At 38.3% G+C, this 13181-nt stretch overlaps 1 protein-coding gene across 1 annotated transcript; it reads right to left on the bottom strand.

Annotated features, from left to right (window-relative positions):
- Nucleotides 1-283: 283 nt before the first annotated feature.
- On the bottom strand, nt 284-11568 carry AGA (aspartylglucosaminidase; the record flags this gene model as incomplete). The annotated part of the gene is made up of 8 exons (XM_008936440.1): nt 284-513; nt 1326-1459; nt 4080-4187; nt 5038-5113; nt 6972-7086; nt 8019-8131; nt 10683-10795; nt 11415-11568. Coding segments are annotated over 8 exons (914 nt in total), but the record flags the coding sequence as incomplete, so codon positions are not given.
- Between the last annotated feature and the right edge of the window lie 1613 nt (nt 11569-13181).

Below are 13181 nucleotides of genomic sequence, written 5' to 3'. Positions count from 1 at the left end.
GTCTATGACAACTCTGGTCAGCCATTTCATTTAAATATAGACTTTAAGGAGATGAACTGCCTATGACAACTGTGAAAGTATCAGCATTAATCATAATTACAACTATGTTCACTTCCCTGAAAATACAGTGTGTCAATTTTTGAAACTTCACTTTAGTTTATAGTACCAGTCTACAATCATTTGTACATAAATTACCAGGATATTTAGATTAGGAAACTGCAGATTAAGCTTAGTTGCACTACATAGAGCCATAATAAAATAGAAGGTAATAAAAAGAGTCCATCATCAACGTAACTTTGTACTTGTTCACATGATTATACAACAGTGAAAATGAACAACCATTTTAAAAAGTAACACCTGGGGAATCTCAGCACCTTCCTCCTCACTTTAAATGTTAACAGGACAACAGAAATTAAATGCAATCTACTACTTGTTCAGTTGGCTGACCCAGCAAAGGGTTAGAAACCATGAAGTGAAACTGAGTGAATCCTGGAGTTTTATTACATGCAGCCCCTAAAAAAGAAAGAAAAAAAAGTTTAATTTGCTACATTTAGTATTAGTGTCTTTGTCACTGTACTTTATCATGTAAAGACCCCATTATTAATTCTATTACAATGACATAATTATTATTTTACAATTTGTTTAATCCAAGACATCTTGCAAGTCTGCAATTTTAAAGTAAAAATCCAGTGCTACTGAGTGCTGCAGTGCAAATAATGCCTTTATAATAGAATTTAAAACAGTAATGTAAGTTAGGAAAATCTTTTCTTTCAATCCTGATTAACTTAATGAGTTCTTCCAACACTAATCTCTTAAACACAGAACTATGGGAAATAAGACATCAAAGAATAGCAATAAGCAGTCTAACTAAATAAGCCATGTTGATTAGCAAATTGTATTTCCTACTGATCTAAGAGTTTGCTAATGAGATGCCTGGCACAGTGACTGATCTTGGATTGCTTTGAAGCTATGCTTAACAGTGACATTCTCCCTGCTGCATCTATGGGAAGCATAACAATTCTTTCTTAAAACCTTCAAATTAATCATATACAGTCCAGGAAAACACATGAAGGTTGTAAATATTTTTTATGCAAGTCTCACTAAAAATCAATTTTGCGAAAGCCTAAGACATCAAAATGCAGAGGAAGAATTAAAATATCTCAAGTCCACACAAGGACAGAGCTGCCCCCGCTAACCAGGATTTGATATTTTGAATGACCAAGCATTCAAAGAATAATTAAAGGCTTCTGCTTTAACATCCACCTTAGTTTTGTACTTCTCTGACTCAGGGTCAACAGATTTTGTCTGTTAAGCAAACTACGTACCGTAACTTCCAGTTGTATTGGCACATATAACAGCACCAAAGAACTTTGGAACATACTTCTGGATTCTGGAAATAACTTTCTGACAGGCAACTGTTGGGTCTGTTCCCATCCTCATATACTCCACAGCTTGATAACTAAAAAATGCAACCCCATGCCCAAACAGTTAGCCACAATCAGGTAATATATTCAAAAATACCATATAGACACTTTGATTTATTTGAATAATGGAAACACATGACAAATAATCTTTAGCTGAACTCCATATTGGCAATTATTCAAATGAATAGTAATTATGTGAATAATAATTAGAAACAGGACTAAAAGGGACTGCAAGATGCCATCTATCCTTCTAAGCTAGGACTGAGTGTGGGATAACTGGTCTTCTACAGCAGAAGAGGCTAAGCAACAGAGCAGTTACACAACTGCAAAGAAACAGTTTGAGAGTGCCTTTTTTATCATTGTATGATTAAGTTTCACATTAAAAGTTATTACTGTTTTTCAAAAAGACCAATGTCAAGATAACTTTATGAAGAAAAATGACCTCTAATATTACCAATATATTATAGACTTCACGAAGCGTTAAAAAAAAATCTTTCAGAAAAAACTTCATGTTCTGAAAACCTCAAAATTGACACATTTTCCATATTTTATGGATATAAAGGTATGTTGGTTTTGGCTGGGGTAGAGTTAAATTTCTTCATAATAGATGGTATGGGACTTTGTTTTGGATTAGTGTTGCTAATTCATGGATGCTCTGGTTGCGGCTGAGCAGTGCTTAGGGAGTCAAGGCCTCTTCTGCTCCTCACAGTGTCCCACCAGCGAGGAGGATGGGGGGGCACAACAAGCTGGGAGGGGACACAGCTGGGGCAGCTGACCCCAGCTGACCAAGGGGATATTCCTGACCACAGGATGTCTGCTCAGCGTGCAGAGCTGAAGGGAAGGAGGGAGGGGGAGGAGGGTCAGGAGCCCTGCCCTCCCGGCGCTGGCTGCACACCTGCCTGCCCAGGGGAAGTGGGGAATGAGTTAACTGTTCTCATTTCCCTGCTCAGCTGTCTTTATGTCAAGCCACACACTTTCTCACTTTTACCCTTCTGATTGTCTCCCCAGTCCTACCAGGGGCAGGTGAGCAAGTGGCTGTGTGGGGCTTCGTTACAAGCCTGGGTTAAAGTGTGACAGAGGTACAATGTTTTTATCAAGACTTTGAGCCACTTTCAATTTTTTTTTGTAAGCCAATTAAAAAAAATCCTATTCTAAATCAAGGAGTAATCAAAAAGAACTTCATCTGTATCTATAGTATCATCAGACAAATGACTATATAGGCATGGGTTGAGATGAACCAGTTGCATTTCCAAAGTGTCCTCAGAGGCAAAAAAAAAATAACAAAAACTTCTTGTTGTTCTTTCAGAACCTGAAGGTTAAAAGATAATCCATAATATAACTATAGCATAACCAAACACTAGATTTTGTTGACCAATGGTTGTTACATTGAGACTTATCTACAGGTAGCATTAACTATAGATGTTAAAGTACTGCAGAAGTTTTCTTGCATTTTGAAGCTCCTCATCACCTTTCATGTATTCTAACAATTAAATAGGTTCAAGTTACTTAAAGGTAACTATTTGAATGCAAACCTGTATTTCACAGGGGTATCTGCACTATCCTAAAACTCAGTAAGATGTTACTGTCTCGAAGAAGGCAAATAAAATATTGGCAATTTTGCCCTTTGACACTTCCTTCACTTATAGCAGGTCAATTCTATTCTTTGTTTTCATGTGGGAATATCTAAATTACATGGAATTAGAGCAGATCTGTATCTACAAGGAACTTGTGATTAATCATCTCATCTGAGTTGTTTTCTAAAACCCACTGGTGCTAATACAAAATGTTTTAAGTACTACATCCAAATCCTCCAGGCTGCCAAACTGTAATGCAAGCTTTTATTGATTAACCTCATAGTGGAGCTCAACCCACTACTATTGTTGGTATCTGACACCTCAGGATAATTCATGAAGCTGTCAATTGCCTTTTATTTCAAGACTGGCTTGGAACAGCTTGAAACTCATTGAGGGGATTTGTAATTATGCAACAGCTAGCAGGCATTCATAACTGCCAGAGTTTCAGAAAAAGCACCTGAGTAATATGAAGGCTGCTGCTCTATGTTCCTTCAAGCATCCATGCCCATATTATGTGCACCAGGGGCTTCCATAACTCATTCCTTCTGAGACTGATCCCCAAGAATGGCTGTCAAGACTCAGTGATTAAAACAGACCTATTTTACACAGATTACACAACCATGATGACAGCACTAAAACATTTCTTCCAGCATCAAATTAGATGAAATTACATAGGATTGTTACAGTGACACCTCCCCAGCCTCTCGAGTAACCTGAGGCTCACACCTCATCCTTTCTACAGTTGATAACATTTATTTCCCACACAACAAAACATTTTGGAGGAGAAAGCTAATTAGTTCTGTTAAAAAGCATGCATGCTGGGAATACACTCATTACCTGCTGCCTGTTTGCTCACAGTTTAGCAGCATTAAGGGGATCTGTCATCAAGATATTTAAGAAATAACGTTTTAAGACTGATCATAAAGATGGCTTGATTCTGCTACTGTTCTCTCCCCTTCCGTTACTTTCTTTGCTCCCACTTCAGCAGCCAGTAAGTCAGATCACTTTTTATTCAATTACTTCATTTGACAAGTCTGTATTTTGCTGGAGAAAGCTAGCAAAGTCTGCCATGAGGACAAACCTGGGTAAGAAGCGCATCATGATGTCACCATCCCCAGTAGCTGCAGCCCCTCCGGCTGTACTGTCTGCGTAGGATCCTGCCCCAGCTATTGGAGAATCTCCTACACGGCTGTGGTGAACAAAGGAAAAATCACAAACCCCAAACTGAAAACTATAGAACACTGTATAATTTACTAATTTCAGTGAAACTGCATTAATGTAACAGCTCTTCGCCCGATATTGGAAAGTTCTTATGACTAGGGCAGACTTTAAACTTTGTCAACCTTGCTGCCTCCAGCTGGGTTAGTGTTAAGCCCACAAGAGAACAGAACAGGTAAAGAGGTCACTCCACTGCAGTCAGAAGTCTTAAACTACTTGTCTTAAAACTACTGATAAAAGTGATCTGTGACAACCCGACTGACCTGAGGCTTAATGCACCTCCCATGTGCAACTCTTTGTTATTACACTGTCTATAGTTAGGGCAATAAGGTTCAGCCAGCAGGCAACAGTAGGAAGCTGGGGATATTAGTGTGTTCAATAACTTGTTGCTAAATCCTGAAGTTGTCTGACTTGGTTGACAGACAAAATTCCTAACTGGGTAGAAAGCGCCTCAGAGACAAAATACAGGCCTGGGGCTCTGATTCTATGCACACTGGTTTGGAGACTGTGCACCTCTCTGGAATGCTCCTTTGTCTCTGGTGCCTTGCCTCACACATTGCCTCACAACTGTACCAGTCGTTTGTGTCTCTTCATGGCGAATCAAGACAGTGAAAAACAAGCATTCCCTCAAACACACACAAATCATCCTGCAACTGAATCAGTTCTCAGTGTTAGCACTTATGGAGGTGCCCCGAATTAAGCAAGGCCACTTTGTGATCATCACAATCTGAAACATATAACATTTAGATAAGCTTAACACAGGAAACGAGATGAAAAAAAAAAAAGAAAAGGGTGTTTTGGGTAAAACTAGAGACACTAACCCTGGAATTTTGTGGATTGCACCATTGGTAGATGTCCCAGAAGCAACAGTTCCACTCCCTCCGATTACAACCATACCTAAAATTATCAATAGGGATGAAACACATTCAGAAACACCCCCAGCAGATTTGCTAAATAGGCACTGTGGTTACCAAACAGAACCACGACACCCAGATTATTAGAATTACTGATATCCTGAAACACAGAAAAGCCACACCCTTAAAGAAAAGAAGTACTTCACAAAACACACTTGGAAACTTTCTGGGTGTATTACAAGAGCTTAGAATGGAATCTAAACCAGTGAGAGACCGTTCAGAGCCGTACGTCACTGCCGCCCGAGCAGCCGCTGTCTCCTGACACACACTTGTGTTAGCCAGTGCACGAGCACCTGGCATCCTCACATCCTGCACAACTGCCATCAAACCAACCCAGTTCAGAAACTATAAATGGTGCTTGAGGGAGATAAAAGTCAGAAGGATGAGCTCTCCCGGCCCCCCGACCAGCCGCTGTCTCCTGACACACACTTGTGTTAGCCAGTGCACGAGCACCTGGCATCCTCACATCCTGCACAACTGCCAAACCAACCAAGTTCAGAAACTACAAATGGTGCTTGAGGGAGATAAAAGTCAGAAGGATGAGCTTAAATTTGGCAGATGGTGAAATACTGCCTCCTAAAGTAACAAAAGTTACATGATATGAAATCAATGTGTGAAATCCACAATCATGTGGATGAGCCTACCACTTCCAAATTTTGTGCCAATAAGGAAGCTACTGCCTCATTAGAGAAGCTTACATTGGCACTTGGAACAACATCTGGGATCAGCTGTATCTCCATAAAGCAAGACCTTTTCTATAAGACAGGGCAGAAACTGCTGCTAGCATCAAACTTCAGTAGAAAGTGCGAGCCAGAAGCAGATTTTCAAATTTCTGGTCTCAGCAGGCAGTACCTCCCTCTCATCAAAAAGCTTCCTGAATAGCAGAAGCTACAAGCAGAGGCACTGACTCTATGGCCACCATTAGCCTCTGCAAAAAGGCTGGAAGAGCATCAGCCCCTAACTTCCTAAATGCATTCTGAATTAAGACTTCTCAAAAATCTGTTAGTCAAAGAGACATTTCATATATAACATGAACAATGAAGTACAAATATAAGTTCCATCGTTTACTACGAAACATGAGAGGTACCCCTCTCATCCTGACACACTAATTTCTGAGTTTTCTAGAACATATTGTATATCCCCATAAAGAAAGCTACCTGCCAACTTAAGAATCTGTAACTGCTCAGTACTTTGTCTGATCTGTTCATTAATCAGCTCATAGGCTTAGCAATTAACAGTCCTCAATCAGTAAACTTCTAGTAGTCTTTGGGGACTACTACTGCTAACCTGTTTCAAGCATAATAGTTTCTGTAGAAATATATTGATTTAGTCAAAAGCCAGAATAGAAGAAAAATTCAAGTAAGCTTTATTTTATATGCTTGCATACTGTTTGACAAGCATTGATTTTGTTAGGCAACAGGACTGTTTACTCGTTTTTCACTCATGCAAAGCCTTTTAGTTGGTCTGAGTTACAGGGGAGACCAGAACTAAATTAAGCATAATCAAGATAAAAATAATTATTTTTAACCTTGACCATTTTTCTAAGCATCCATAGCTGCCCCAGCAATTATCCAGTATATCAGAGGGAAAAGTTGTAGCACAGCAAACAAATAGCTGTGTGCTCAACAAGTGGCTATGCAACCAGTGCACTGGAGAAAAAAACCAAAACCAAACCCAATCCTACTTTTAGACACACCATCCCAACACAAAAGTAACACAATCATGAAACCACCATAAATAGGAAATAATGCTTATCTGAAATAACTTTTCCTTAAACTCTGTATGACTTAATCTGTAGGGGGACAGGTGGGGGAAGCATCAGAGCCATCAAAGGTTGTTACCAATAGTGTCATGATTATGAACACTTCTCTGTGAGATGGTCTGTTCTTCTTTACAAGTTACTTTTTCAGGCCGTTTGTAAGGTCCACAGGATTTTGAAGAGTCTGGTACCACATTCTGTAATCATTTTGTTATTTGCATGAATAATATATTACGTAACCATACAAAAACTTAAAAATACTACCATCAGTATCTATACTTTACTACACATGTATCAGATATGCCCCATACTTAAATGATACAGACGTGCTTAATTTTTTTAAGTTGTTTTGCATGAAGACTGAATTCTGGTGGTCTATGGTAAAAATATTTTCCTGCTAGAAAGTTACATTGTTCAAACTGAAGATTCTCTTTTGCTCAATTGTCTGGTCAAAAAAATAGCACCTCATTCTTCAGCAAAATGGAGCAAATTTTCACTCTAAAAGAGCAACCAGATGAACTGAGCTTGTTTTACTAACGTCAAGATATTTGTCAACATTTTCCCAACTGAAAACCAGAATATGAACTGAGTTAAAAGGGTTCATCCATGTAGCATTTCATATCCAATAAACAACGAAGACAGTATATAAACATGTAGAAATCTGCAACACCAATCCCAAACCAAAAAAGAACTTCACCACAATATTAGCTAAATGGAACACAGCTGCTCTACTGTGATGTGTTCACAGGTCTGCATAAAGCCACTCTATTTAAGGACCTTAACTGCTACTGTAAGATTTTCTTACAGAAATTTATATATGCATCAAAAAAATACATGCACTACTTTGTTTAATTTAGGAAGCCTTGCCCAAATTTAAAGGTTAAAAAAACAATTTCCCCACTCCTGTAGCAAAGTCAAAACCAGCAAGGTCTAAGAAAGAAAAGCTACACATATACTCTCTCTGAGGCTACCAAATGCTTGGTAACTGCAAGTTTGTTCCATTTCATAAGCAAAGCTGTTTGTTTTCCTTCACATGTAAAGCACGACTTCAGCATAAGCTGAAAGGAAGAGACAATGCTGCATTACTGCCTTTTGAAACCCCCACGTCACCGCCCCGACCGTGCCGTACCTTCCAGTAGTTTGGCTGACAGCTTCCATTGAGCCACTTCGAATACATCGAAAGAGATTTTTGGGTAGTTAAATCTTCATAGGGAAAGCCCATTCTTACAGCAAACAGGGAGGCTTTAAGAACAACAACAAAACCAAACCCATTAATTTATTCACATTTTTATGCATTTTATGATAAAGTTATCTAGAAATCATTAAATGCTACATTATCCATGGAGGTAAGAAACATTTCTTCAGGGAGGAGGATGAGACATCTAGTGACAAACTCTCCTTTCCCTGGCACTGTCTCATTTCCTCAATTTCTTGTAACTACATTAACACATCTAAGTTTTACAATCGAAAGAGAAACAAATTCAACTCTGCTAATCAACAGGAGCAAGAGTGGCCCATGCTGCATCACAGATATTTAATAAAGTGACACAAATAATAGTACATTTTCCTTAAAAAGCTAGACTTTTATGAAATGTAAGTAATAGGGACACACCGTTTGCCACTAGTTCTAGGTATCTTTGATATTAACTAGTAACAGATGCTGTTGCTAGATTCAGATGCTTGAACAACTTAAATTACCCATCAGTGATCATAATGCCAATATGAGACACAGCTGAACAAACTTGTCCAGCCCAAGAATACAGAAAACCATTCAATTATTTCTGGACAGCTTTTCTGTGCTGCTGAAAACTGACACAGTCTCTGCACTCAGAGGAAAAGAAAACTGACAACGTTGATTAAACATATTTATTTTCCCATTTCTAGAACAAACAGGGAGCACTTTTTTTGTGTGTGTTTTGTTTGTTTGGTTTTTGTTTTGTTTTTGTTTCCTTCTCTTTTTCCTGTCCTTTTTTCTTAAGGTAATATCATGCTTCTGTATGTTTCTCAGTCACTCTTTCATGACTTTTGCAGCCTGTTTCTACTCCAGGAAGGAGAGCTGGTCATTTTCACTTTCTGAATTTTTTACCTGCATTATTGATCCAAGTACTGCTAGGACAAAAAGGGGAAAAGTCAGACAACACTGTGATTATGAAACTTTCCTATCTGTTATTAGGAAAAAAAATAAGGAATAACCTCAGCAATTTTGCATCTTGATTATGAAAAAAAGGTTTGTAGAATTTATATGAAAAGATTTTACTATTTTTACTAGCTTCTCTGGCAAAAAATGTAAATATTTTCCTTTAGAAAAGAAACTAATTTCTCCCACATGCTGATTTGAAGGTTCAAAAGTATTCTTCTGAAGCTAGAGCTCTAATTTTTAATTTATCAGTCTTCACTTGGTAAAGATATCTATAGTTTTTTTAATCTATGTTTGTAATTCCACAGAAAGTACATTCCTCCACAAGAAATAATATTCTTTCTCAACTGCTTTGGTTCATTCACTAAGTTTACTACTGTCATCAATTTTCACTCATATGTATCTTCAGCTTTTCTGTCTTTTGCCACTACTGCTACACAGTTTCTTCTGAGGAAGTTCAGTGACAGCAAGGAGTTGTTACAACAGCCTTGTCCAGATGACTTTTACTATGCAATGAGCCATCTTCTTAGGCTGAAAAATATATTTTAAATCAGCACTATAATTCTTCCATATCTCCATCTTATCTTCTCTGCTCATTCTACAAATCAGAAGTTAAAAATACTTTGATAATAAATACAGTGATGGAGAAAAGACTATTAGGAGCATTTTTTCCTCCTCTGTTTAACACCCAACCAATCAATTTCTTTTTCAGCATCACCTGTGAAATCTCTCACAACAGCCACCTTAACCTAATCATGACCATCTTCCCAAATTAAGTCGAATCTGCAAATCTCTCTCTCTTTCCAGACCTTCTGTCAAACACTGTCCTCTGCTTCCTCTGTTACTTTACTGAAAAAAAGAAAAAAAACTATTGTTGCACTTATTTCTTTAGCCTTTTGTACACGTTAACTCCTTCAAGAATTTTTTATCTTTCCTTGTTCAAATCACTTGACTCCTCCTTAATGCTCAAATGTTATTTTCCACACTTATCTCCACATTTCTGAGCAGGCCCATACATTTTAGAAGGCCTTAACCCTGAACCAAATAACCTTTCATTTATTAGACATATACCTCCCTGGAACATACACCTCTCCTGAAACTAGCATTATTCTAACAGCAGCAGCTCACATATTGAAAGCTCAACCAGTCCTTAAGTGTACTATCACTCTTCTGTTGTGCCTAGGAGTACAGCCCCTAATGTCACATTTTACATTTATGTTCTCACCAATATTTTTAAATTATGAAATACAGTAATTGTGCTCCATATATAATAAAAAAGTAAAATCTAACTGTGGTGTTTATTAGTTGTCATTCCTTAGAAAAAAAAATCTTCATGGTTATACATATTTACATCCAACAGCTTCCATAGTGTCTAGTATCAAATCATCTTTGATACATTTGATACCAGTGATATTAGAAAAGCCTTGGGATTACAAGTTTTCAGTAGAATTAGTAAAGAAAAATAAAATTTTATGTTTTTTCCACACGTGCAAATAATGCAATAAAATTAAATTCATACACGTGTAATAAGTGATCAAACATTTCTGAACTATTTGACTGGATTTATTTGATTGTCAAGGAACCAAGACTACTATATGGCAATAGGAAGTGTTTCAGAAGGGGGTCTGACCTGGACACAGGTAAAGGAGTAATTACCTGACTCTCCCACAAGTAAGGTGTGCTTCGTGTATTCAATCACCTTCCGTGCCACACCAATTGCATTTTTTACATGCCTGAGATCTGCAACTGCCCCAACTTCCATAGTGTTGCTGGAAACAAAGAAATATTTAAAACTTACTAAAAGTGTAAGAATAATGATACATTTTTTATGATACAAAAACTGTTCTCATCTAAATTAGAAAGCTTTCACCTTTAAAATATTGCTTTAATTGTTCTATGCCATGGACAGGTGGCATTGCACTAATAGGGGAAAACTTCATGTATATATAGTTTCTTTTCACAGCCTTGTTGTTACTTACTGCTCAAGTAACAGTCACTCCACCCAGAGTAATATTTTCAGTGGAGTAACTACATAAACTTGTAATATGAACCAAATGCTTGCAATTACCCCTTAATCTGGACAGCTTTAAATAATAAGTAAAAAAGACAACTGCTCCAGAAGTGAAATATTTATGGAATTTAGATTCATCTAAAAGGAAAGCCTGTAATGCTACAAACCATTTACTTTGCAACCACCATAAGGAGAGCTGCACCACATGAAAAGTTTCAGTATCACACATGCTTAGCTCATCTCTCACAACTTAAATCAGTAGGTTTCCTAGTTCCACAACTTCACGTGGAAATTGTCGTATAGTCAGTCCTAAACAAGATCTCTGTAACAACCCTTAAATGGTGCTAAAAAAATCACAGGGACTGCTCTTTTCTCACCCATCCATAATCATGGCATCCAGTGTTGTTTCTCCACTTTCATCTGGGCTTCCTCCATAGCCCACGCTCCCGTCGCACTGGTCGATCTCACACTGGCCACAGCCTCTCTCAACCGCATCCAGCTCAGAACCTCCCAGCTGCAGAACCCTCCAGGCTGCAATCAACACAGAGAACTAAATGTCACTGGTGAAAACAGTCCCCACTACTGCTTTAGAGAATGGACATAATATAGGTGAAAAAGTAAAAATAGATTCAAGATAATGTAAAGCATTACTTTCCTAAATACTTTTTTCCTTGCATATCTGATAGTGTTTCTGACTGAGAAATGAAGCCTTTTCTTCCCTAGCTGGGAAGACATTATTTAATAACAATCATTGCAACTTCTATACAATATATAAACTCCTCTGCCCAGAATCTACCATAATTTTACTACTTTTTACTTGAAGTCTTTTAGGGAGTGGAAGAGATGGAAGCAAAACTTTTATCTAGGCTATAACAAGCAGCCCTCAAAAAATTCATATGAGAATACCAAGCATCCAGCTGCAGAATAAAAGGACCTAGAGCATATGGTGATCTAAAACTTCTAAACCCACATCCACAACTACATAAGAACAAAACCAATGTGGAAACAACATATGAGAAATTACAGTCTCCACCTTCTGTTCCTTCTAAGTCTTCTATTCTTTAGGATCTAGCTCGCAGTGCAGTTTTGTGAGACGTTACAGACGTGCCAAATGACACAACTTGAATTGACTGGGCCAAAGGCTTTGAACATATGAAATGTCACAAGGTTGGACCTCAGGCAAGATTTTTCAAGATGCCTGAACTTGCTGCCACTGACAGTTGCAATTCTGCTTCCTCCTCCTTGCGCTGTCTCTGGTGCTCCATCATCTGCCAGACCCAGCACAGGGCAGGCAGCAGAAGCAAACAGCCCAGCTCTTTTTGGCAGAACTATTACCCTGTCTCAAGAAGCCTCATCTTCACAATGCTGTATGCAGCTGTATGAAACCATCTGCACTAAGGAAAAACCTAAAAGTCAATACCTAATACCCAACTCTACATATGCTTGTCTTTATTATAAAGCTCAGTGTGAGGCATACTGCTCCAATTACTATTTACCTTTACTGCTGTGAGTAATCGTAATGCAAACTTTCAATAGCTGAAAAGTGCCTTGTGGTTTTCATGCCTGCATTTCACTTCTGACCTGTTCAAGGCTTTATAGCTAACCCACTTCAGTAGTGAGTCTTCCCTACTAAGATGTCATTTACAGCCCAACTATGCTAAAATATCCAGAGTCTTTTAAAATTAGTATCAGCATCTATGTTGCCATAAATTGTTGCCCTGTTGACTGCCAGTAACACATCGCTAAACACCACAGAGCCCCCCCAAATAATATTCAAAATTAGCTAAATCTATGGGGGCAAGAATGAATCTCAGAAGGGTGCCTTCATCAAGTCACCATCATGAACAGCCATGGAAGTGTAATCTATATAATTAGAAAAAGAATGTTTTTAACGTACCTTTTCTACAGCTCATAACTCACCCTGTTTTAAAAGAAAACAAAAACCAACAACAAAACAAACAAAATCCAAATAAAAACCCCAAACAACAATGACTGGTCACAAACTTTAACGTTAAATCGCTTCCCCACAGACTCTTAGACGACATCAGAGCTCGGCGACAGGTCGCCATCAAGGCAAACGCGAGCCGGGGGCTCGGCCCCTTGGCGCACGAAGGTCCCCTGGCTGCCTGCGGCCCGACCCGGCG

Source organism: Merops nubicus, unplaced genomic scaffold, assembly GCF_000691845.1.
Source record: "Merops nubicus isolate BGI_N331 unplaced genomic scaffold, ASM69184v1 scaffold983, whole genome shotgun sequence".
In the NCBI taxonomy this organism is placed as follows: Eukaryota; Metazoa; Chordata; class Aves; order Coraciiformes; family Meropidae; genus Merops; species Merops nubicus.
The sequence above is the reverse complement of the archived record's forward strand: the minus strand, read 5'-3'. Positions and strand labels throughout refer to the sequence as shown.